Below are 23,127 nucleotides of genomic sequence, written 5' to 3'. Positions count from 1 at the left end.
ATTCCTGTACTCTTTAACTGTGATCTCTGCAGGGTGCAGTATATACTGGCTGTGCTGTCGTTTCCTCAGAGGGACACATTAAAGGGTCATGCCACTGAATGTCGTCTTGGATGGCCCGGCCCCCTGGGGGTTTCGCCTAGCAGGAGGAAAGGACTTCAACCAGCCGCTCACCATCTCCAGGGTGAGTGAATTATATGATGTCTCTATGATAAAAGAGAAAGAATTGTTTGTAAAATTATTTTTTGTTCTAACAACTTGATCAAAAAATTCTGGTTTGCTTTACCATCTCATCTTTTCAAAGCACATTTTTACACTAATCTGTGCAAAATGATTGTTAGTAATTTCAGTCAATTGATTTGACAATTATTCTACTGTTGTGTCATTCAAATGTCAAAAATGTGAATGTATCGAGTACAATAATGGTCCAGAACACAGGAGTATGTTTGCTCATTGTAATTCCAGGAGGATTTGTTCTAGAAAAGGCGTGTCTGGACTCTGTGTGGTATGGGTCATGCACCTGTGGCACAGTAAATGCAGAAGGCTTAGATACAAATAGCAGCTTACAATGTGCTCTGACATATGCACACAGACATGCATGTCTCAGAGTGGATTTCAGACTGAAATATTTAGAAGCATGGAAAATATTCCTAAAAATGTACTGTGGTCCTGCATGTGTGTAAATCAATTCTGTCCAAACAGTGAAACATAAACATGGAAAATTACAAATATAGAACTTTCCTCATATGTTTAGACACAATTCTTTACATACAGGATGTACATGCTGACAGCTGAGTCAACACAAACAAATGGATTAGTCAGTAATAGAAAATGACAGAGTGTTAGTGTATATAGCCTGTTTTGGCTTGTCTGTTACAACCATGCAGCTGCTCAGAAGATAGTAAACCTCCATGTGAGGTCAATAAATAGCATCATGCAGTTTTCATCTTCATAAACTGACAGACACTCATGGTAAACTGATTACAGATACTTTAGACAAAGGATTTATTGGACACATACTTGGCAAAAAGAAAAGAACGAAGAGTTTGAAACTGATCCGGTCAGACTTTACTTTCATCTGCAGATGAAGATTCTTAGAAGTTTAGTATTTTCTGTTAAGATAAATTGCAGCCAAACAACTAAAACATGATTAGTTTTATATTGAAATAACCAGAAGTTTGCCAATAAGAATGTAGTAAATTTATGCATGGTAAACAACACTGGGGCTACTGACCAGTTAATTTAACTTGGCACAAAGCCTGGAAACAGGGGGAGACGGCTAGTTTTATTAAGCATACAGATTAACACAACATAACTTGCTCTAAAGGCTCTGCTGGTTTCCTGAAGAACTGAGTTATGGAATAGTTTAACAGTGTCCCTGTAATTCTGATACAATCTGCTAATTAGTGAGCTTTGACTTTGCTTTATGCTGAGCTAAAATAAGCAGCTGGTGAGTGTAGCTTCATATTTACCATACAGACATGAGTGAGACTGACCTCAACTAACTCTCTGCAAGATACTTTGGTAGAACATTCATAAAATCACTCTCTAGCACTGCAAGATGTAGTGCTTCTGCTTCATACTTCCTGACACAGCTGTGACTATCAAGATGAGCTAACCTCCTAAGACAATTCCTAAAACAGGCAAAACACCAAAGATGGAGGAAAGAATGAAACAGAGGTGTTAGCAAATACATTCCTACCATCCTACCAACACTTATACATTTCTGCATAGTAGCCCTGCAATGTAGAGTTGATCAAGAATGTTCAATGTTGAAATATAGGATAAAATTGCTGTATTTTCTTATTATGGATTTTCCTGTTTCTCTATTGAACTAATCAGTCGTAAAACAGTCGCTCTTTTAAATTTATTTACTTTTTTGATGTACTTTTTCCCACCCCAACAAAACACAACAGTAAATATTCAGAATATGAACAGTTGTGGTCTCCTTTTCCATTTAGATTCATTTGTGGGCTCTGTCCTCTGTGTCACACAGGATCAGATGTGGGAAGATCCAGTAATCCTGCTGTGCTGGAGTTATGTGCATCTATATTTAGGCAAAGACCTTAGGAACTACTGACTAAAAGTTAGGTTTGAAACCAGTGGCTCTGTCCAATAACCGCACACCTGTTGTTAGTCGACACTCAATGGCCCATATGAGAACAGTGATGAGAGAAGCCTGAGATGAAAGAGGCGGGGAGGAATCATAGCTAGTAAATGCTATGTGAGCAGTAATACAAGAAGCAACATGCTAAATGCACTTGTAACAGAGATGCACACAAAAGGATGTGACAGATCTCTGGTGTATCTAAAATAATCCTGATAACACATTAATTTCTTTGTGAGGAACTAAAAGGTATTTTTTGCTGCAATGAACTTATATGCTTCATTCACGCACAAGTGAATCCAGTGTCTCCCTTTACTGCCATTTTTGGTCAGGCACATCCTCTATGAGGTGCTGGTATTCTCAGCTGGTCCAGGAGAGTAAACACTAGTGATTATCATCTTTTTCTTCAGCAGACAGCAGTCTTAAAGGGCCACTCTGTTGAATTTACACCTTAAAATGTGTTTACTTGATCTTCATGTCCCAGGGTGCTATTGAGCTTGTGAACACACAGAAGGCATTTCCATCCACTGCCATTATGTAAATATATTAATGTTAATTCTCTGATCAGGTGCCATTAAACTTCCGCAGGCATAATGTAGAAAAAAGTGATGGAAATTTGTTTCATATAATGTAACAGTCTGCTCATTGCACTGTTTTTAGTTACTATTTACTTTGTCTCTTCATACTTTTAGCAATGCACTAACTTTTCCACCTCAACCAAACAAAAAATTAAAATTTTACCTTGCCTAGTTTTAATAATTTTTTTTTATGCACATCAAAACAAACCCCCTTACTGTGTTGCATTATGTAGTGCACAGCATGAGCTTTAGCTTTAAGTACAATATAAGTATGTTGGAATATTCCTTTAAGTGAAATGATTTCATATCACATTAGCAAACAGGTCCACCTGCCACATTTGTTTCCCCAAAGCATCTTGGTTATTATATTACTGTCCATTTAATTGTCTGTCTTGAAATCTTCACTTCAGTCATGCTTACACACTTTTTTTTTTTTTAAACTTCCAGTAATGTCTGAGTTGTGGCTAACAGACGGTATCAGAGCAGTAAAACATAGACAACAGCGCCAACAAATGCTCCACTGTAAATTACTGCTCTGTTTGGCAACTTGAAGCAGCCCCTCAGCACTTTTATCCACAGTTATTAATAGAGATATGACCTAATCCAGTGTAAATAAGATTCTAGTGTCCTGTAATGCAATATGAGTGCACATAGGTCATGCCCTGTGTAGTGTAGGTGGGAATGTTCGGTTCAGTTTGAAGCTGCCTCCTGATCTTTGACCCAAATGGATTTCTTGGAGTTCTTATTCATCTTGAGCACTTCCTGGCCTTCAGAATACATATTCCATCTGGATGCTGTCATTTAGTAGGAAGTAGCGTATGTTTACTTTATCTCCATGACAAGGGACAGACGGTTTACATGCATGCATACCAACCAGGGCAATGCCCTGTAACGGGAACCCTGTTGCTGCATATTATAGAGCACCCAGAGTTTTTCCGAGTGCATGTGGTGGGGGGAAAAAATGGAGATTCAGTCCATTCCTGACATGAATCTTTTCTGAGTCTGACTAGTGAAGTGACCTCTAGTGAAGTCTTTTTTGTGATTTGGATTAGCTTTTATTTGTGTTTGGTCCAAGTGTTTGGGCCAAGTGAAAATTGAAGAGAAAAGAAAACCATATAAACCTATGACCCCAGCAAGGGAACTTCAACAAGGGTCCTTGTAGCTCAGTGTTGTGTTCAGAGATGGGGTACCAATGATGGAGAACAGACCTTAACTTTTCCCAAGGCTGCACCATCTGTACATCATCTTTTGAGGTTTATAGAGAGACACTGGGAGTGAGTGTTGTGTTTTTCAGCTGGCCAAATTGGAAAACTGATTGGTGTTCCTTGTAATGCAAACTATAAAATTATAAGAAAAGTTGCTTATATTTTCTGTATCATTTCCATAGTATTGAACTATTAAAAAAACAAGAACATAAATTGCTCGTGTTGTTTGGTAGGAGACTTCAAGAATTCATTCTCTCATGTAATTAAGGATCTAAACATTGTCAGCAACACTTAAAATTCAAAAAACAACTTTCAGCTTGTGGCCTTCATAAGAGCTGAGGATGCACAGACTTAGTCCTGTCACTAAATTTAAAGTGGATGTTGTGATGAGTGTAACCAAACTACAGCTACAATCTCAAATCGCTCTGGTTTTCCTCTAAATTAAAGCCTGAATGTTTAATTTACGGAAACATAGATTGAGAAGTTACTGCAGTGCTTGGAGTAATCCTGCACAATATTTATCTCAGTGGAAATATAAGTGTACAACTTAAATGTAAAGACAGAGCCCTCCAACATTTGTGTGGAAAGAGCCAATTAATGTATTTCTGATTGTTAGGTGTGTATGAATATACTGTATACATATGTATATACTGATTTAAACACTGGGCAGAAGATGAGTCAGGGCCACTGGACTTTTTGTGTTTAGTCAGATTGTTGCACCATTCATCCAACTGGCTTCTTCATCCTGAGGTAAGTTGTTAGAGATCTGTTTATTTTTCAGGCCCTCAGTTCTCGGTTGGTTTCATTTTACACCTGGCCTGAATAGGCTCATTAGGTGGACAATGTGAGCAAGCACAGATAAGGGTGCTGGGATCTAATGGTTTACTCTTGTGACCCTGTTGATCCACAAACTGGGTGTAAAGTGTATCCAAGGATGAGAAGGCAACATATAGATGGAAGTCACACTGTCTCTGAATCCTCTACCTCTACACCCAGTTTGTGGATCAGAGGGGTCACCAGAGTCAACCAACAGGCCTCATCTGTGCTAATGGAAGATAAAATGAGATCTCTAACCAAATACGCTCAAACTGAAGAAGCCACTTGCATGAGTGGTGAAACATTTTGACTCAACAAGAAGACCCGTTGCCATGACTCAGCTTCTAGATATATATCATAAAATTTGCATCACTCACATCAAACGGTTCAGTGGTCTTTGATGCTCTGTACAGCATCTGGGTTTCTGTTTCTCCACTTTTCTTTCGTCTTTAAATTGTCACCCACTTTCTTTATTAATCATTTCGTGTTTCTGCTCTCCGTATTTACTCATTCTCCTACTCCTCTAAGATCACTCCAGGCGGTAAGGCCGCCATAGCCAACCTGTGCCCTGGTGATGTCATCCTGGCCATTGAGGGAGTCTCAGCCACAGAAATGCTGCACTGTGAAGCTCAGAACAAGATAAAGGAGTCCACCAACAAGCTCTCTCTCACTGTTGAAAGGTTGTATGAAACTAGAAGCAGCCACATGCAGATGAACACATGGTGGATGCACTATAACATGTATCTTTGTTGGCCATGAAATAATTACTGTTTGTGAAGCTTATGTTGTTCCATTTTTGTGTCAGGCAGCTGTTGATGCAATTCTAAGTTTGAAGGTCATTGTTATGAAATTACACCAGATCACATATTGTCCAGTTGTTGTTCATACTAAGTGCATGAGGTCCATTACCAAGTCTCAGTATGTCCCAATTCCCTAATACACAGTAGTGGTTTCTATAACTGTTGGAGGTCTGAACATACAAAATTGTACAAGTCAAAATAAGAGAAAAGTCTGAGAATGAACTGAAATCCATCAGATTCATCTTTTGATCCCTTTCAGATCTCCAGGTTGTGAACCTATGCTACACTGTGTGGGCTATATACTAATCTTCATAGTGTTCTGTGCTAACAAAAAATATCAGATGGAAAACCTGTTGTTTTGTTTTTTTCATTTACATTTACAATTACATTTTTTCTGGACCTTTTGTGCCTCCATCTTAACCAAGTGTCCTGTTTCAAGTTGCTTTTACATTTCTTTTGTAGATTGCACAAAAACTTTGCCTTCATTTTGTCACATTTTCCATTTCCAAGCCTACGTTAAAAGGCGTCCTGTGGTATGACAACTCTCAGACTCAGTCTTTCAGCAGGCAACAGTTCATCAGTCAAGTTGAGCTGACCATCTTAACAGGATTTGTCTTTCCTTCTCAGGAATGAAACGAAACTGTGGTCACCACGTGTTGTGGAGCAAGATAAAGCTCACCCATATAAAATCAACCTGGAAGCAGAACAACAGGTAAGAGTTTGAGAAATAGATTCCCATTTTTCAAAGACTACATTAGCCATTTTACCACCCATCACCATTTAACAGTGTCAATTGTCTCTTCTTGTTCCCTTTGTCCCTGTTCAGGAGTATAAACCTATTGGCACTGCTCACAACCGTAGAGCTCAGCCATTTGTTGCAGCAGCGAACATTGATGACAAGCATCAGGTGGTCAGTAGCTCCTACAACACTCCGATAGGCCTTTACTCCGCAGACAATATCCAGGATGCCATGGAGGGCCAGATCCGAGGCCTTGTTCACCACAAGCCTGAGAGGTGACTCATCACTGCAGCTAATCATGACAGTCACGTTCTTTAACAACCATGAGTTGTCAAGACACAGACCATAGCAGCCAGTTTGTTCTTTAGCTTGTCCATCAGTTTATCCATCTGTCACTGGTACAGGGTGACCTGTAGTGTCTTGACCAATATTAAACTGGCTTAAACTGCCATAAGATTTGACTCTGTTTATGGCCCCAGTCCTTTGGGAATACCAGTCGACTGGACAGTGATTTTGGGATAGTGGCCACAACCAACCGGTTCACTTGGGTCTAAAAGACACATACAACCATTCCAAAATGAACAGCTGATGACTACATTTGTCAGATTGCACTGTGTGTTGTCATAATTTGGGCTATAAGGGCCATAAACAGTTTAACATCAAAAGCAGCTGTACCTGTATAATATTTGTATTTGCTATATTGCAGTACATTAGCCACTGGTCTCAATAAATCCAGAAAACAATTCATAATCGCCCTCTTCATCTTGTCATCAACTAGTTTAACTGTTTAAACATGACGACATATTGTACTTCAAATAATTTCACTAGTTTCCTGTCAACTTCAGTGATACTTTGAACTTCTAAATGTACGGTTTGTAAACATGCTAGTCATTACCATGCTAATTGCTAACATTACCCACAGGTTAAATGATAGTATACCATGGGAGTTGGTTTTAGGGCTGTAGCTAATGGTTTATTCCTGGTTTATTCCTATTCTGATTTGCTGTTGTTAATCCACCTTCTCTTTACATGAATGAGTGACCTGCCTGTCACTGCTTGTTTGAAGGTGTAAGCTGAATGTCTTAGTGTGGCTGCAGATGTGCTGCAGTGTGTTAGCCGCCTGTCTTCCTGTGCCTTCATGTGGATTTCATTAGGCTACCTGATATATGGTGTGTCACACTGAGATTACCACAGCACACAGGAATGAATCTTTCCATGACTTAAACCTCCACGTCTCAATATGCCATGAATCACATCGAACCTGGGTCATGGCAGCTGATGCGATACAGATCTGCTTTGCTAATGTAACCTACTTTACATGAACATTGTAATGTATTCACAACCACTGTGATCAGCAGACCAAATGGAATCATGTTATGTTAAACCACATACAGCACAAACCACAGCTAAAACTAATAAAACAGTATCCACAGAGAAGGTGTGCTGAGGATGTTATGAATATCAGCTGAAGCTGTTCATTTATCTACACACTTTCTGCTCTATATAGTCTAGTCCATGACTTTTTTTTTTTTTTTAAAGCATCTAAGCCTTTTCTCCTTTTAAGGCTGATTCACATGCTGTAGCTTTACAATCCCCATCTGCTGGCTGTTCTTACCTGATCTGCTGCCATCACTAACAACAAGCAGCAGGGGAACAGCAATAAAGAGCATGAAGCAATCTGGGAAAAAAGCCATAATTTTAATTTTTCATAGTCATAAAGCAACCAGGGTATTGCTGTGTTGTAGTTGGAAGAGTGTGTGTGTTTTTGTGCTGGATTCTTACAGGTATTGTATTGTACATATGTGTGTGTCTGAATGTGCTGCTCAGCCCCAGGACTTTGACCAGCATTGAGGATTCAGACGTGTACCGGATGCTACAGAAAGACCATGAGGATCCCCATGAGCCCCGGCAGTCTGGCTCATTTAAAGCCCTGCAGGAGTTCATCGACAGCGATGGTGAGCACTTCCTCTTCCTCCCAAATGATGGCTTTTCTCCCACATGATTATACTCACCCTACACTTACAACTACTAGCAAGAAAGACAGTGACACATGTTTTAAAGGTCATACTATTCTGAATCTTCTATTATCATTTATGCAGTATTTTGAAACTGAATGTCCAGTCTCATAACATGCACAGTTTAAGCTAAACAATATGTCATTATGACACACCTCCATGAGTTTTTCTTATTAGTCAGTTAACTTTAAAGCTCTACAATACATCGTTACAAAGGAGCTTCTCCATGAGTTTCCTTTATTAACCGAATATTAAAAATACGCTCTGCTAGAGATGAAGTTTTGAAACAGACTTATAACCCAAAAGAAAAGCTTATTTACTGTTTAAGAGGTTCTGCAATAAATGTCCCTTGTATGTATTTATTTGTGTGACCCAATCTTGTTTGAGTACAGTGTTTTGCTGAGAGGTTTCTCTCCCATGTGTGCAGGCACTCGTCCTATTGTGACCAGGACAGTAAAAGCCCCGACAACCAAACCCTCTGCACCCACAGGAAACTTGCAGAAACTGCCCATCTGTGACAAGTGTGGGAATGGGATTGTGTGAGTAAAAATAGAACAAATTGTAACTTTTTGTTTTTTTTTTTTTTGTAACATTTTGCAAATACATTACTGATTCTTTTTAAATGCTTAAAATACCTAAACTGAAAAAAAAAGCTATTTAAAATCTCAGTTAAAAGGCTGTATGAATTTCTACCATTTATTCATTTTTGCCTAGACTTAATGTAAATGTTGCATATATGTGGTGCAGTTCGTGCATTCATCCCAGTGATCTCAATTTAGATCTGTTAATGTTTTATATGAGCTACTTACTATCAGGGCAGGCTTTTCTCGTTTTGTCTGACATTATTTTTACTATTTTAGGTAACATATCAAAGTTGTAAACACTCTCCTCTTTCATTTGTATTGCAGAGGGACAGTGGTGAAAGCACGGGATAAATATCGTCACCCCGGTTGCTTTGTATGCGCCGACTGTGACGTCAACCTCAAACAGAAGGGCTATTTCTTTGTGGAGGGGCAGCTGTATTGTGAGACTCACGCTCGTGCCAGAATGAGGCCACCGGAGGGACACGACCTCATCACGACTTATCCTCATGCGTAGATTCCCCCTCTTACAAGCACAGACACATACACTAGTACATACACTGTACAGACACACACTTTAGCAAGCACTTCTACTGTATGTCCAACAGGTGTTCCTCAGCACTTTGATGTTGTCTGTGTGCAATAATATTTTAGCAAGGGTGGACTTTTCTCTGAAAATTAACTTTATGGTGTTTTGACCTGTGAATGTGTAGAACATTTTGCAGGCAATAACTTAAACATCTGTGGTGTAATATGAGCTCAACAGAAGTAACAAATTAGACTTGTCACTTTCATCTTGCTAATTTCTTGCAATTTGATGTCTTTCCAATAAAAACTGCTATTCATACTGTAAGATGTGTGTAAGATGTCTGCTGTGCTTCATGCTGTCTCATCGTCACACTGTCCAAAACGTGAAAAGAGCAGAGCCACCTTTAAGAATGTCAGCTGTAAAAAAGTCAAAGTCAAATCACTTCAAATTCACTTCAATCCACATCAGTTGTAATTCAATTGAACTGAAGCTGACTCCAGCTTGAAACTGCAATCGACTCTTATACTTCCCCCTGAGAGCGCTTATAGTGGGGGAGTATGACTCCCAGAAAAAGCAAGACAGCATCAAGCTTGGCATTCCTGTGGCAGGACTGTGATCTCCTGTTCACTTTGTTGCAAATGACATTTTATTATTAGTAAGAGTTCTAATGACCCTGTTTCACTAGAGTTACAATGAGAGGGAGCATATCTGATTACATCTTTTGTTTTTACAGAGCAACTCCCATACAATCACCAGAATTTACACAACCTCAAGACATTTAAATAGGTTGTCTTTACTAAATGAGTCAATGCAGCTGAAGAACAAAGAGCCACTATAGTGTATGGGGTTAGTTATAGAGCCTGGTCTTCATCATCTGTTAAAGAAAGACATCAGCACTGGTCAGAAGCTACATTGTTTGACTGCCTAATATCACACACCTTTCTGAAGACTGACTGATATAGTAATATCAAGGACTTTGGTAAGAAAGAAATTGATTCAAAGGGACACAGCTGGTATAATACACTATGACTCATCCTGTAGCTGTGTGAATAAGGCAGCTCCTTTAAATACAGAGGGTTTTGTAGATAAAGATTTGAATCAGTTTTATTAAATGACTCAAACCATCCCTTCAACTAGATACTGTACAATTCGTCATTTGTCTATTACACGGTAACTTATATAAGGAAAGAACAGTATGAATAAAAACATTACGGGTGAGTTTCTGCTACAGTTTGTCAGATAATAGCATATGCAGAGAATAATGCAGAACTAACCAGCATGTCCATCCTGTTGGGTTTTTTAAAGCTACATAAATTTATTTTGAATTCCAGTCGAGATCCAATTCCAGTTTCCGGTATGGCAGGCTGAAACAGGTAAATTACCCACTAATTAGAATATTTCAATGCAGCATCATCCTAGAAGAATGCTCATGTTGGATAGACAAAGGTAATGTTAAATAAGATCTGTGCTCAACAGCAGCATCAGTATTAGAGTAAATTCAGTCCTCTGTGCATACTGCATTGAGAAAGTGACTGTTGCTGCTGTGGTAAGTTCCTGTTGAGACAGTGGGGGGAGCTCTCGCATCATTTTCAGCTTACATGACAACAGAAGGTGCTGTCAGTAAGGCTTTAGCCTTTTCTAGCTCAGTGTTTGGGCTTCAGGTTTTATATGTCATGTTCATGTTGGCCAAAACATAATGTTTTAAAATAACCAATACAAAAAAAAATGTAAATTACAGTAATATAATGTGGAAATTCAACCAGAGCCACATTTTGGAAAAGCCTAGAAATGTTGGATAGTTTTACTTTATACGTGATAACATAGTGAAATTGTTGTCTCAGTAATTTATTATTACATTTTCAGCATTAGTGCATTTTAGAAAGCATGTATGGTAACAACATCCAATTTAAATAGACTGAAGTGGCTAATGAACACCAGCAAGCATATTTAACCTAAAAGATTGCAGCCGTCACTGATGAACAGGCTTTTACACTAAGTTTTACCAGCAGCTCCATTATTTCAGAACAGAAATGCATGTAATTGACAAAATCAATAATCATTCCATGTTTTTAATCAAAAATTAATGCATATAAATGGAAGGAGACATGACTTAAACTGCTTTCGCATATAAAAATAAAAAATCAACACAAGATTTACTGTAGTTTCAAAGCTATTAATTGTAGTTGTTTAGCCAGCATCCTGCTCCTGAGGGCAAACCTTGGGACAACAACAGCTGCTCAATAACATCAGACAGCTAAAGCAGCAATTATTGATTTAGAGCTGAAGCAGCTTGCAAAAAATGGGTAATGTAGAGCTAATACCCCTCGGCTCCTCACGTACACACAAATTAAATCAGTGAGGACCTGATCAACAGGAAGGGCTCTTCAAAATGTGAGCACCGGTGTAATGACTGTAAAAGCAAATAGTGGTAATTAGGATGCTCACTGCACACAAAGGCAAGTCGGGGAGGGGGAGGAACTCCTCATGTCTAAAAAAAAAAAAAAAAAAAAAAAAAAAGCTGTATCAGATTACTGCTGAACCTATAATGAAAACGCACCCGACGTCTGTATCCCTCCACATCTGTAATTTATGCACCATAACAAACAATAATAAACATCAAGGCTGAAACAAAGTCAAAAGTAGATTAATTAGTAATATTTACTTTCAGCAGTACTGCTGAATAGTTTTTGTTTCACATGTCTAAGGAATTCACATATTTATCTTTACATTTATTATGTTTTTATATTTTAGTATGCAGTAAAATTTAGCCCAAACGCCTCTAAACATGCCTTGAGTGCTGAAAATTGACAGAATAGTATTATGTCTAACTAGGCAGCATGTCATTATAATGTGCGCATTACATCTCCATGATGTGTAATTACGTTGAATCACTCAATCAATTAAATTCCACTGAACATCAACACACGACTCTTTGCCAGTTTCCAGGCCATATGTCTGAATACTGACAGTTACTATTGACTCATCATTTAAAATCACAGGCAGTCATTTCATTTCCATACTCAGAAGCTGGATATTCAGTGTCTGTTTTTGTCAGTGCCATCGTTCCTGTTCCATAAATCAGATTATACTGTTTGTCTTTAGTCTTTGCTAAGTAAAACCCAAAACAGGTCATGTTCCACTGTTTTCTCAGTAAGTCTGTGTGGAGAAAACAGTAAATGTTCTTCAAGCAGAACAAAACTAACATTGATTCATCTGTTGATTGTTTATTCAATTAATCAATTTATCATGTAGTTTATAAAGTGTATAAAGTGATTCACCAAATGAATCACTGTTTGGCATTTTAGCTCCTGACTGGCCTGTAGGATCAATCTTCTGTTGGTTGGTTAGTTGTTTACTAATATGTTAGCATTTAGCACTTAAATAAGCCAATAATATATTGAAGCACTGTTAATGTGAAGTGTTCTTCTGCTATAGTTACTCTGCTGTAGCTCTAGCAACTTAGAAAGGTGAATTTTGTTGAAACTAGCTGTTTATTTAAGTGCTAAATGCTTTAGCAATAACATTACTAATAATTCTGTCACCATAGAAGTGAAAATACACATAAATTAGATCTTGGGCCAGTGACATCAAACATCCTGGTTAGCACAGTAGGGAAGATTTAAATATTGATAGAGATACACATTGACTCAATTTTATGCTGAGGGAAACAGATTTATACTTGATGTCATGGAGTCTTTACTCACATGAAGGTCTGGTTGTTTACTGCTTACCTGAATGTACAGAAGCAGCTGTGTGCAGCTTTATTTAATGTGATACATGTGTGAATTCATATAGTGTTGTTGTGGTTAGTATTAGATGTGATAGGCCCATATGCTCCTTTATTTCTCAGACTATCTCACAGAGCTAAACAGAAATGAACCTGCTTGAATATTTATGAGACACAAAATAATGTAAAACACTTAATAGAAAAGTACTTTAATCCATAAGTAACACAATCATATTTACAAACACTGCTGCAAAAGTAGGTTATATTTTACCAAACCCCTTCGTCAGCAAGAATGGACAAGCACAGATATGGCATTGTTTGGGACTGTACACAAATGGTCAGAGGAAAGACAGAGGTTGTGTGTCTTTCATTTTGGTTTTGCTTTGTTTAGACAACAGTTTAGGTTGTTTCAAGTTTTTCTCATCCCAGAAATTATTTATAGTGTGCAGACGTTTTAGTCACTTTATATGTTTTAGATTCTTATCACACAACATCATCAGGTGTCTGATTAATCGCACGTTCACTGTGCAGCCCACTGAGAATAACAAATCCATAAAGAACCCATGAGGAACTACTCTCAGAAGCAAGAGGAACCTGCAGGAGTCCTGCAGTAGATGGTCTGACCCCCACAGAGCCCTGATCTGTGTGGGGTCAGTCTGGGATCACATGTAGAGACAGAAACACTGGGACAGCCTGGATCTACATAAGAACCAGCAGCTTCTCCAAGGTGCTGCAAAGTACCAGGAGACACTGTGCAGGTCAAACCAAAGAGAACTGCTGCTGGTTTAAAGGCAAAGGGGAGAGCAGCCAGTACTGATTAGATTTAGGTTTGGTTCCTTTTCTTATAGGCTGAACAGTGTTGCAGCTTTTTATTCAAAAACAGAATAGCTGCATCTTTATTTTTATATTACTTTGAGATTGTGAGGAAATGGTTTTTCCATCTGTCCTTTTATAAATATGTAAAAGTAAGTTTCAGCTTCCTTTCCCACCTCAATCATTTTCACTCTGTCCCTAAAACAAAAGAACAGAGCTCTCCTTGACATTATTCACGAAATTTAAGATTCAAACCACTTATGTCAAAGGGAGCAATCTGAAAAATGACACATGCTAAATAGAGATTAACTACCTTTAGAAAAGGTTATTGAGAATGAGCCTGTTGCTTGGTCTTTGGGCCAGTTTAGCCTTCCTTTCAGTCATTTTCATATTAAAGGCCTTTGGGAAAATGTTAAGAGTCATTTCTTCCAGCCCATATATCATTTTCATCCCTTGTCTCTGCTCTAGAGGTCAACATTTGAAATCAAAACAAAATACAAATTTCACATTTCTGCAAAACCTTATCAGTGTACTCTGTCTGCGCAGTTTAGACATTTGTTGATTTGCAGTCTGTACAAACTCTGTCTTCCTCTTTCTGTGTGTCTCTGCCTTTGGTGCTTCTTGGCCTCAAAGTGACGGGTCGGTAACACTTCACCACAGACAGAAAGGCTGACCTGTAGTTGTTGTTCATCCACCCGTACAGGATGGGATTGACAAACGTCGAGCACATGGCCACAATATGGAACACAGTGAAGAGCAGCTTGAAGTCCTTCATATGCAGCACGGTGCTGTTGATGTCCACGGCTAACTGGAAGGCGTGAAAGGGCAGCCAGCTGACAGCAAAGACCACCACCACGGTCAGCAGCATCTTAGTGGTCTTCTTCCTGCGCTGATGACGGTCGTTTCGGCCTCCGTGAGCCATGTGGTTCTTCAGCTTATTCCAGATCCGGATGTAAGCGACAGAGTTAATGGCGAGAGGTAAGCCGTATTGAACCAGAAGCATCGATATACTGTACACGGTTCCGTTCTTGCTGCTTCCTGGCCACTTCTCTGCGCACACCTGAATAGACTTGTTTGGTGAGATATCGAAGGTGCCATACTCCCTGAAGATGGCGAGTGGACTGGCCAACAAGGCGCTCACGGCCCACGACATGACAATAACCACAGCGCACGTGTCTTTGGACAGCTTGGTTTCCATGTGGTAGACGATGCTCCTGTGACGGTCCAGGGCGATGATGTTCAGGGTGATGGTGGACACGTGCACAGCTGTGCCTTGGGCGCAGGGCAGCGTGAAGCACAGCACCTGACCAAACTTCCACTCTCCGTAGAGGGTGTAGGCCAGGGTGAAAGGTAGACACAGCATGTTCATGAGCAAGTCTGCCACGGCCAAGTTGACTATAAAGAAATTGGTGACAGTCCGTAGATTCTTAAACTTGTAAACGACGTATATCACCAAGGAGTTGCCGATGACCCCAAACAGTATGATTGTGCTGTAAGCGAGGATGAGAATGACTTGGACCCCGAGCAGCTTGGTGCTGTCTTCCAGCTTCAGCGCGTCCTCGGGCCTTATTGTGCTCGTGGCTGAGCAGCAGTTGGAAGACTTGACTTCAATCAATGACTTTTCCACTTGAGTCGTGTTTAGCTGATCGACCGTCTCCATGACTCCCTGAAGCCAACCTGTGAAACAACGGACATACAGGTTTCTAAAGCTCCATTCACATATGCCACATGTCAAAGACTGCGCAGCGCAGGGCGCAGTGATTTGTTATTTGACAGTAAAGAACTACAGACTCTGTCACAGCCATGGACATGTTACTGTGACACGGACGCGTTTTCTGATCCGTGACTGCAATAAGTGTCAGCTGATATTTCTCCTATATTGGCTTCTCTTCATTGGCTCCCTGTAAAATATAGAATAGAATTTAAAATCCTTCTTCTCACATACAAATCCCTTCATAATCAAGCTCCTTCATACCTTAAAGACCTCATAGTACCATATTATCCCAATAGACCACTTCGCTCTCAGAGTGCAGGCCTACTTGTGGTTCCCAGAGTTCTCAAAAGCAGAATGGGAGGCAGAGCCTTTAGCTATCAAGCTCCTCTCCTGTGGAACCAGCTCTCAGCCTGGGTTCAGGAGGCAGACACTCTCTGTACTTTTAAGGCTAGACTTAAAACCTTCCTCTTTGACAAAGCATATAGTTAGGGCTGGCTTCTGGCATCCCTTAGTTAGTTATGGTGCTATAGGCCTAGACTGCCCGAGGACCATCGGTGCACTGAGCTCCCCTACCCTACCCCCCCCCCCCCCCCCCCCCCCCTCCCACCTCATGTATATTCCACCATTGAATGTTACTAACCTTGTGCTCTCTCTCTCCCCTAGTTTGTGCTCTCTCCCTCTCTCTCTGTTCTCTCTGTACCTTCTGCAGGTGTCCCTGGTCCTGGAGCTGTTTATCGCTGATGTGCAGTTACTGGCCCCACCAACTTGCAGTGTCTATTTGTTGTTTATTGTTGCTGTTCTTTTCTCTCTGCTCTATCCACTCACCCCAACTGGTCGAGGCAGATGGCCGCCCAAACTGAGCCCGGTTCTGCTGGAGGTTTTTTTCTTCCGTTAAAGGGAGTTTTTTCCTCTCCACTGTCGCCAAGTGCTTGCTCATAAGGGAATTGTTGGGTTTTTAGTTTTAGTTTTTGTAAAGTGCCTTGAGATGATTTGTATTGTGATTTGGCGCTATACAAATAAAATTGAATTGAATTGAATTGATGACTTCATCCAGCCAGGAGCTGCTCATACGAGAACTGCTGTGTGTGTTTGTAGGTGTTGACTTCTACCATCCAAAAACTCCACACACTTCCTTTTTTATGAACACACACTTCAAACACACTTCATGTATATACACACCGAGCACGGTGATGCTGCATAAATAGGGAGAATGATTGATAACTTCCGATGTTAGGACGATCCTAGTGCTGTTATTCGTCCGTTTCACGTGTCCACTACACCAAAACTAATTTCTTTAGATGTTAAAATACAGTTTGTGCTAATTATTCGTTAAGAAAAAGATAAGAAAGAAGCAGCAGCCTATAGTTTATCGCTCCACGCTGGGAAATCTAAGAATGAAATGAAAGCTTTTTTACTCAGGTCGAGATCTACTCACCTTAATGTGCCGAGTGAGATTATTAGATTCCTCGCGTTGTCTCTGCATTCAGAGAAGTTCAGTGGTGTGTTTCTTCTTCAGGTGAACATGCGGATAAAGAAAATAATGTAAATCCATCAAACAGAAACGAAATTATCTTCTTCCATGAAGAAAAAAAATGTGCGTGCAACAGCAAAACGCGCCACATTTGCCAGTGCGCGCTGCAGCCCGTTTGGCACCGAGGGCGCAATTACCTGCCCAGTCTGAGACCGACTGATGCGGCGCGTTGAGTAATGGGGAGGAAACGCGACCTTCCCTGACCTACATCCTCAAATTGTGATTCACATTGGGCCGTTTTTACTCATTTCTTTCTGTCAGCGTAGACGTCTGCTCATGCTGCAGTGGCTACTGTTACATGTCAGCCTTGTTGTGCCAAAAGTAGGAAAGTTAATGGAAAGCACTAATGCACAGTGTGCACAGAGCATCTGTACTGAAATCTCAGTAACTGGCCTTAACAGATCATTGATAGAATTTGTCCTGATTTGCTGGAAATGTATCTGCTTTGGGTGTGATTCTGAGTACTCATCCTTTAAGGGCTCCCACACATACAGATCACAACTGTGTGGAAAAACATAATTTAAACTGCTTCCTGTTAAATATGCAAAACAAACTCTTTAATGTGTCCACTATCATGTTGCAAATAAATAACAAACAAAACAAACATCATTATCCAGACACTTTCTGCATGAGCAGGGTCAGGAATTAACATATCAGACAACATCTTTTCCCTGGACCATGATTTACATGCAGATCAACACTGTGTCCTTTAATAAGAGGCACATCAACTCATCAGGACTCGGTTTTGAAGCAGATTACAGCCATGTGAAGAAATACTGAAAATGTTTCTGTGAAAACTGCATCATCGTGGCCCAGATAATATAAATTAAAAGAAACCGCCATGATATTAAGATGATAAAATCCTGAAGCTTTATTGACTTTACTCCACAACCACAAAATAAATATCATTAGTGGCCTCATTTTGTGCAGTAACTCTAACATCTTATATCATAATCAATGAGCATTTATAATTTAAAATGTAGTAAATTTTAGCTGACTCGCTTCAAACTGTTAAGCCAGTGGTTGGTAATTAGTCTGATAATTTGATTACCGCTGTTTGACCATGACATAATGTGGACATTAGAAATGGAGTTACTGTCGAATAACTTCCCTAATTGGCAAAAGCCCACTTTGCCTATAGTGCAGCTAAGCAGATGGTGAAATAATGAAAAAGCCCAAGAACAATGGTAGAAATTCCCCCATGATTTTAGGAGGTGAAGCAGCCTGTAAATAATTGTTCAGCATAAATGTTAGCACAAAAAATGTCCTGTTTTCCTTTCAGGGCCACCACAATTTTTAATGTTACTAACTACAATATTACTGTCTGCCTGTAGTGAGAATTTAAAATATTGTAATATTCTAATTTTGGATACTTGCACTGTGTCCTTTGCACTTTAACATCAGTGCAAATGTAAATGAGTTGAAATTTGTTGCCTTGTTGCTTCATGCTTTGTTGATCCCACTTAGAGTGGAGATATAGAAACCAGCTCACATCCTATACAATAAAACTACCCACTGCACCAAACAACAACATTCAGTTACAACCCAAAATTCAACATGACAGCACTATTGATAGAACGAGGAGATCAAGAAGCACATACCTGCAGAGTTAGACAGTGTCTGTAGAGAATCAGTGCACATTGATCATTATGGACAGTAGAGACATTAATATGCAAAGCGACACACAGCCATTAAGTGAAGAATATTTAAAATTATCGACTGCATGTCATCTGTTCTCTACAGTGCTGTATGATGTCACAATCTAAAGCCCATTTAAAGTTGAAGTGGTTAGATAAGGGAAGCTTTGAATACATGGAATATATACTTATATATACTTATATACTGCTGTGCTTGCACTCATAGAGTTAAAATGAATTGAAAATGTAGTATCCACATAGGTTTTTCAGATAAGGCTGATGTTGTATTATCTATTGTGGCAAAAACCTTGCCAATGTCCAAATTCATACTCCATGCCACAAATGACAAGATTTTTTTTCTACACACAAACAATTTTTCCTTTATTTTGATAGTGGCACCAGAGAGATGACAAGGGGAGAGAAGACATGCTACACAGAGACACCGTAAGTACAAGGACAAATGTCCAAATATGAAGGATAACAGAATAGTAGATTGTAATAATTTAGGTTTATATTTTGGATTTAATCCAAAATTAAAGGTATTTTCATGTTTCAGCAGGTTTTACACATCTCTATAGGAATGTTTACTGGTACCTGCATCTCTAGATACACCTTTTGTGAATCTAAATGAGGTAATCAGGATTCAAATAACACAAACATATTGCTCTTGTTTTACACATGCAGAAAGTGTTTGTGTGTGGTCAATTTAGACCAGTATTACAACTCTACCTTCTACCAGCCTTGGCTTATATTCCTTGTTGCTGCTGTACCATATTGATGCATAGCATTTAACAAAGCTGTGAAAACAGCAGCTGTTATAATTTTCTGAGTGAGGAATCAGATCAGTTCAAGCGACTGTAAGAATAAACATATTTATTTTGTGTTTTTTCTCAATGTAAGAAAATGAAAAATGAAGAGGAAAATGATTTTTCACTTTTGTTTTTGATTCATGGAGAAACTCTAAGCAATAATGATGAACTAGTTATCCTTTATCTGAAGCCAAACTCAATTTTGAAGACTACTGCTTTGGTGGCCTCCTGTCCAGTCAGCATAATCTGAACATGTATTATAATTTCATGAACATTCCCAAATTAAAAAAAAGGTATTACATTGGAAATGTGTGGGACATATATCTAGGTGATTTAGGAGCTGCAGTATTGAAGAATAATGGTTATAAAAATTTATGCAATTACATTTTATTGTTTTATGACCTCTAGTGGCCATAATAATCATGACTAAAATCAGAGTCAGGTGATCTAGTATAAAATAGCAACCAAGTGAATTTTGAAGTGCAGTGTGAGTGAATTGTGAGTGAGACGCAAGAGTGAGTAAAAGTAAAGTGTTGTTTAGCTTAGGGGTTTAGTCTGGTTAAGTAAAGTGGGCATTGTTTAACATTCTTTATCATCTTATTCTTTATCATGTGCTTTATCAACCTCCTAAACCTTTCTAGGACGCCCTCATCCACACTGACCTTCTCCCTCTTTCCTACATTGTTACATTGTGGTTCTTTAAGTAACTTGGACACGTAGAGAAGGACGGACCTCAGTTTCTTGTATTAATATTTCATAATCACTATTAAGTGCCTCGTGTATCTCAGTGAATCTATTTATGTGAACAATTTGTCTTGTTTTGAAATATCAGGGCAGTTGCTAAAAGAAGGTTGAGGAACAATGCCTTGGGCAAAACGCTATTCTGGTACTTACAATGGCAGAAATTTGATTACATTGCAATAATGAGCGAAACTGACTTTAATCCTATCATGTCTTTAAATACTGTTACTTCATTGGGCAGGGTCAATGTCTTCCCGTTTTGCAAATGTGTTAGAATGTTTTAATTACAAATAATATTTTTCTTTATGCACCGCCAACAGCATGAGACATTTTGCCCTCTGTCAAGCCAATATTTCAACTACAGCATGATCTGTGCATTATCACATCAATGGCTTTTATCCATTATTCTAAAGTCAAAAGTACCCATTGTGACATTCATATACATTTTGGTTACATACAGCATCACTGTATGTTAAATATCCATAGGTTTAACATTTTGCTGTTGAGCTTCATTCCAATCTTTACACTTTCACCTTAGAGCTGAGTCAAAGTCCATTTAAAATCTACGAGGTAGTAGAGTTAAATGACATTACTGTTGAATTTCACACTCTGGAGAACATCAACGATCAATAAGAGAGAAATCAGGCATCCTACAGATGAAAATGGGTTTTATAACAGCACCACCAATAGGAGCAAATTAACATCATATGAGGGTAAAGACAGAAGAGCATAAAAACCCAAGAAGTAAAACTTCAAATCATGACATTTTATTGTAGTGAACACTTTTGTTTCCCAGTGCCTTTAGACACACAGCAAAACCATAGGACCTTATTTCTGCTTCCAGCTGTGTGTTAAATTAAAACCTGGCTGTCTCAGCAGAGGCTATTAGGCTGCCATCCAGATGGTGAAAGAAATGAGCAGGTTTAGTAAAAGTGTCAGTGGCGTCACACAGCCTAGATACAGCATGGTTCCTACACCACACAGCGCAGTCAGATAGGCACTCATCCTGCTGAAGAACATCTTCCGTACTGTGGTGCAAAACTACAAGGAGAGAATTTAAAGCAAAGTAAATCACAAGTAGTGTAGTATCAGGGAAAAGACTTCATTATATCCAGGATGACATTAACTTTGGGGTAAAGTACCACTAGGGGGAGCTAGTAGTGAAATTAATGTTTAGTTCATTGGACAGATACAAGTAACTTTCTGTTGTGAAAATATCCTTGTGTTTACTTTCTAGAATTAAATAAGCCACTTTTATTGTTTTCTCTGTCACACACCTTAGTACACACGGTAAATTTAGATTAACACTATTACACAGAGTGTTACAAATTTTCCAATTACTTCTTTATTACTAAAGCTGTGTAAATGCTCTGTAGTTTTGCAGGTGACATTACTAATTCACCCTTTTCTATGATACAAAATTAGACACATGAATTAATGATGACTTTGAGAAATAAAGAGCTGTTCAACCAGGACCTAAATACTGGCTCAGGGACCCATCAAAACAATACTCACACAATATATGTACATTAAAGGAGTTAAAGTCACTAATTAAAGTCCCTGTAATTATTCCTCCTGTCCATGATGATTCGTTCCTCATGTGATTCCAATGTAAGGATGATCTAGGCCCCTGGAGCGCTGCACCGGTTGCACCATCAATAGTTATTGGCAAAAACTATTTCTATGCACACATTAGTATCATTGTAAGACTTATAGTAAAAATTAACTTAACTTGTCCTTTAGTTTTCCTACTGCCAGCAGACCAGCCACATTACCTGGTATGTCTGGTAGCTGATAGCCATGCCATATCTGCAGTACATGACGTAGTGTTCACAGTTGTACCACAGCAAGCTGTAGGTGACTGGTCCCAGAAGTTTCTCAGCCCTTCGTGCCACCTCATCCCCATCCAGTGGAGGCTGGAAGCAGACTTTGTCCATGTGGTTGACCAGAATCTCTGATCCATAAGCAAAATCTGCAACAGAGTCCACTCTGACACTGGCTACCTTGGCGATAACACCTACCAACAGGCGGTTATTGGTTACCATCTTTGCAATTGCAGATTTGTTCTTGGAAATCAGAGGCAAAATGTCTGGTATAAGATGAGCCACACGGTTGTCACCCAAGTAGATACCAAAGTGGGTGAATAAGGTCCTGGGAACTTCTAACAGATCACCACGCTTGTAAAGGGACAGGTCATATTTAGGGTCGTCCTCCTTTTTGGAAGCTACAAAAAACAAGTTGAGTAGCTGGTAGAGAAACATGATGGCAGCGTGCAGCACTGGCACCTGAGTGTTTTATTTATGCTGGCTTTGGGAGGGGCTATAGCTGTTAGTAGGACTAGCTATTGCTCAATACTACAATACCATTTTGACAGAAATAAAGGAGCTTTCTCTAATCACCTTATTCTGTGGTGGGATTTTGAAACTCAACCTTTGTTCGTGGTTTGTTGAGCTGGAGGGTCCTCATTAAGAAGGCTGACTTGGCAGCAGGTTAAATCCTCCGACCACAGTCATGTAATGGAGCCATCATACCCAAATAAGCAGTCTTTGTTAGTTATGGTCTGAAATGCAGCCCTTGTTTGTCTTGTTATGCAGCACTTTGTGGTAAATTTATTTACATTTGTTCACATCACAGTTCAAATGTAATTACATATGAAATGTAATATCACATTAGCTAATTCCATCACAATATATAAAAAAATCTAATGCTCATAGGTAGAGTATTAGAAAACACTCAGCAGTGATGCTTGTGGGGCTATAGGCCACTGCTTTCACTGGATTTTGTCAAC

The 23,127-nt window shown here is 39.2% G+C and overlaps 3 protein-coding genes across 3 annotated transcripts; 1 reads left to right on the top strand and 2 right to left on the bottom strand.

Moving 5' to 3' along the window:
• LOC113128002 (PDZ and LIM domain protein 3) lies at window positions 1-10,503 on the top strand. The gene is made up of 7 exons (XM_026303006.2): window positions 1-181; window positions 5,232-5,383; window positions 6,131-6,215; window positions 6,330-6,517; window positions 8,070-8,197; window positions 8,685-8,796; window positions 9,166-10,503. The coding sequence occupies exons 1-7, from the start codon at window positions 89-91 to the stop codon at window positions 9,353-9,355; spliced, it is 948 nt and encodes a 315-aa protein (XP_026158791.1). The 5' UTR covers window positions 1-88; the 3' UTR covers window positions 9,356-10,503.
• Window positions 10,504-14,272: 3,769 nt separating this feature from the next.
• On the bottom strand, window positions 14,273-15,567 carry npy2r (neuropeptide Y receptor Y2). Its single transcript, XM_026303835.1, has one exon. It carries the CDS (start codon window positions 15,565-15,567, stop codon window positions 14,455-14,457), a length of 1,113 nt encoding a protein of 370 aa, XP_026159620.1. The 3' UTR covers window positions 14,273-14,454.
• Window positions 15,568-21,224: 5,657 nt separating this feature from the next.
• Window positions 21,225-23,110, bottom strand: LOC113128504 (lecithin retinol acyltransferase). The gene is made up of 2 exons (XM_026303875.1): window positions 22,115-23,110; window positions 21,225-21,380 (listed from the first exon to the last, which is right to left on the bottom strand). Exons 1-2 carry the CDS (start codon window positions 22,598-22,600, stop codon window positions 21,225-21,227), a joined length of 642 nt encoding a protein of 213 aa, XP_026159660.1. The 5' UTR covers window positions 22,601-23,110.
• Between the last annotated feature and the right edge of the window lie 17 nt (window positions 23,111-23,127).

The sequence above is a fragment of the Mastacembelus armatus genome, chromosome 1 (genome assembly GCF_900324485.2).
Source record: "Mastacembelus armatus chromosome 1, fMasArm1.2, whole genome shotgun sequence".
Classification (NCBI taxonomy): domain Eukaryota; kingdom Metazoa; phylum Chordata; class Actinopteri; order Synbranchiformes; family Mastacembelidae; genus Mastacembelus; species Mastacembelus armatus.
The sequence above is the reverse complement of the archived record's forward strand: the minus strand, read 5'-3'. Positions and strand labels throughout refer to the sequence as shown.

Excerpts from the sequence above, each read along its gene's own strand:
- npy2r (XM_026303835.1), bottom strand. The coding sequence starts at position 15,567 with ATGGAGACGGTCGATCAGCTAAACACGACTCAAGTGGAAAAGTCATTG.
- LOC113128002 (XM_026303006.2), top strand. The coding sequence starts at position 89 with ATGCCACTGAATGTCGTCTTGGATGGCCCGGCCCCCTGGGGGTTTCGC. Across the intron at positions 8,198-8,684 it reads GGAGTTCATCGACAGCGATG|GCACTCGTCCTATTGTGACC; the intron begins GTGAGCACTTCC and ends CCATGTGTGCAG. Across the intron at positions 8,797-9,165 it reads AAGTGTGGGAATGGGATTGT|AGGGACAGTGGTGAAAGCAC; the intron begins GTGAGTAAAAAT and ends TTTGTATTGCAG.
- LOC113128504 (XM_026303875.1), bottom strand. The coding sequence starts at position 22,600 with ATGTTTCTCTACCAGCTACTCAACTTGTTTTTTGTAGCTTCCAAAAAG. Across the intron at positions 21,381-22,114 it reads TCAGCTACCAGACATACCAG|TTTTGCACCACAGTACGGAA; the intron begins GTAATGTGGCTG and ends CTCTCCTTGTAG.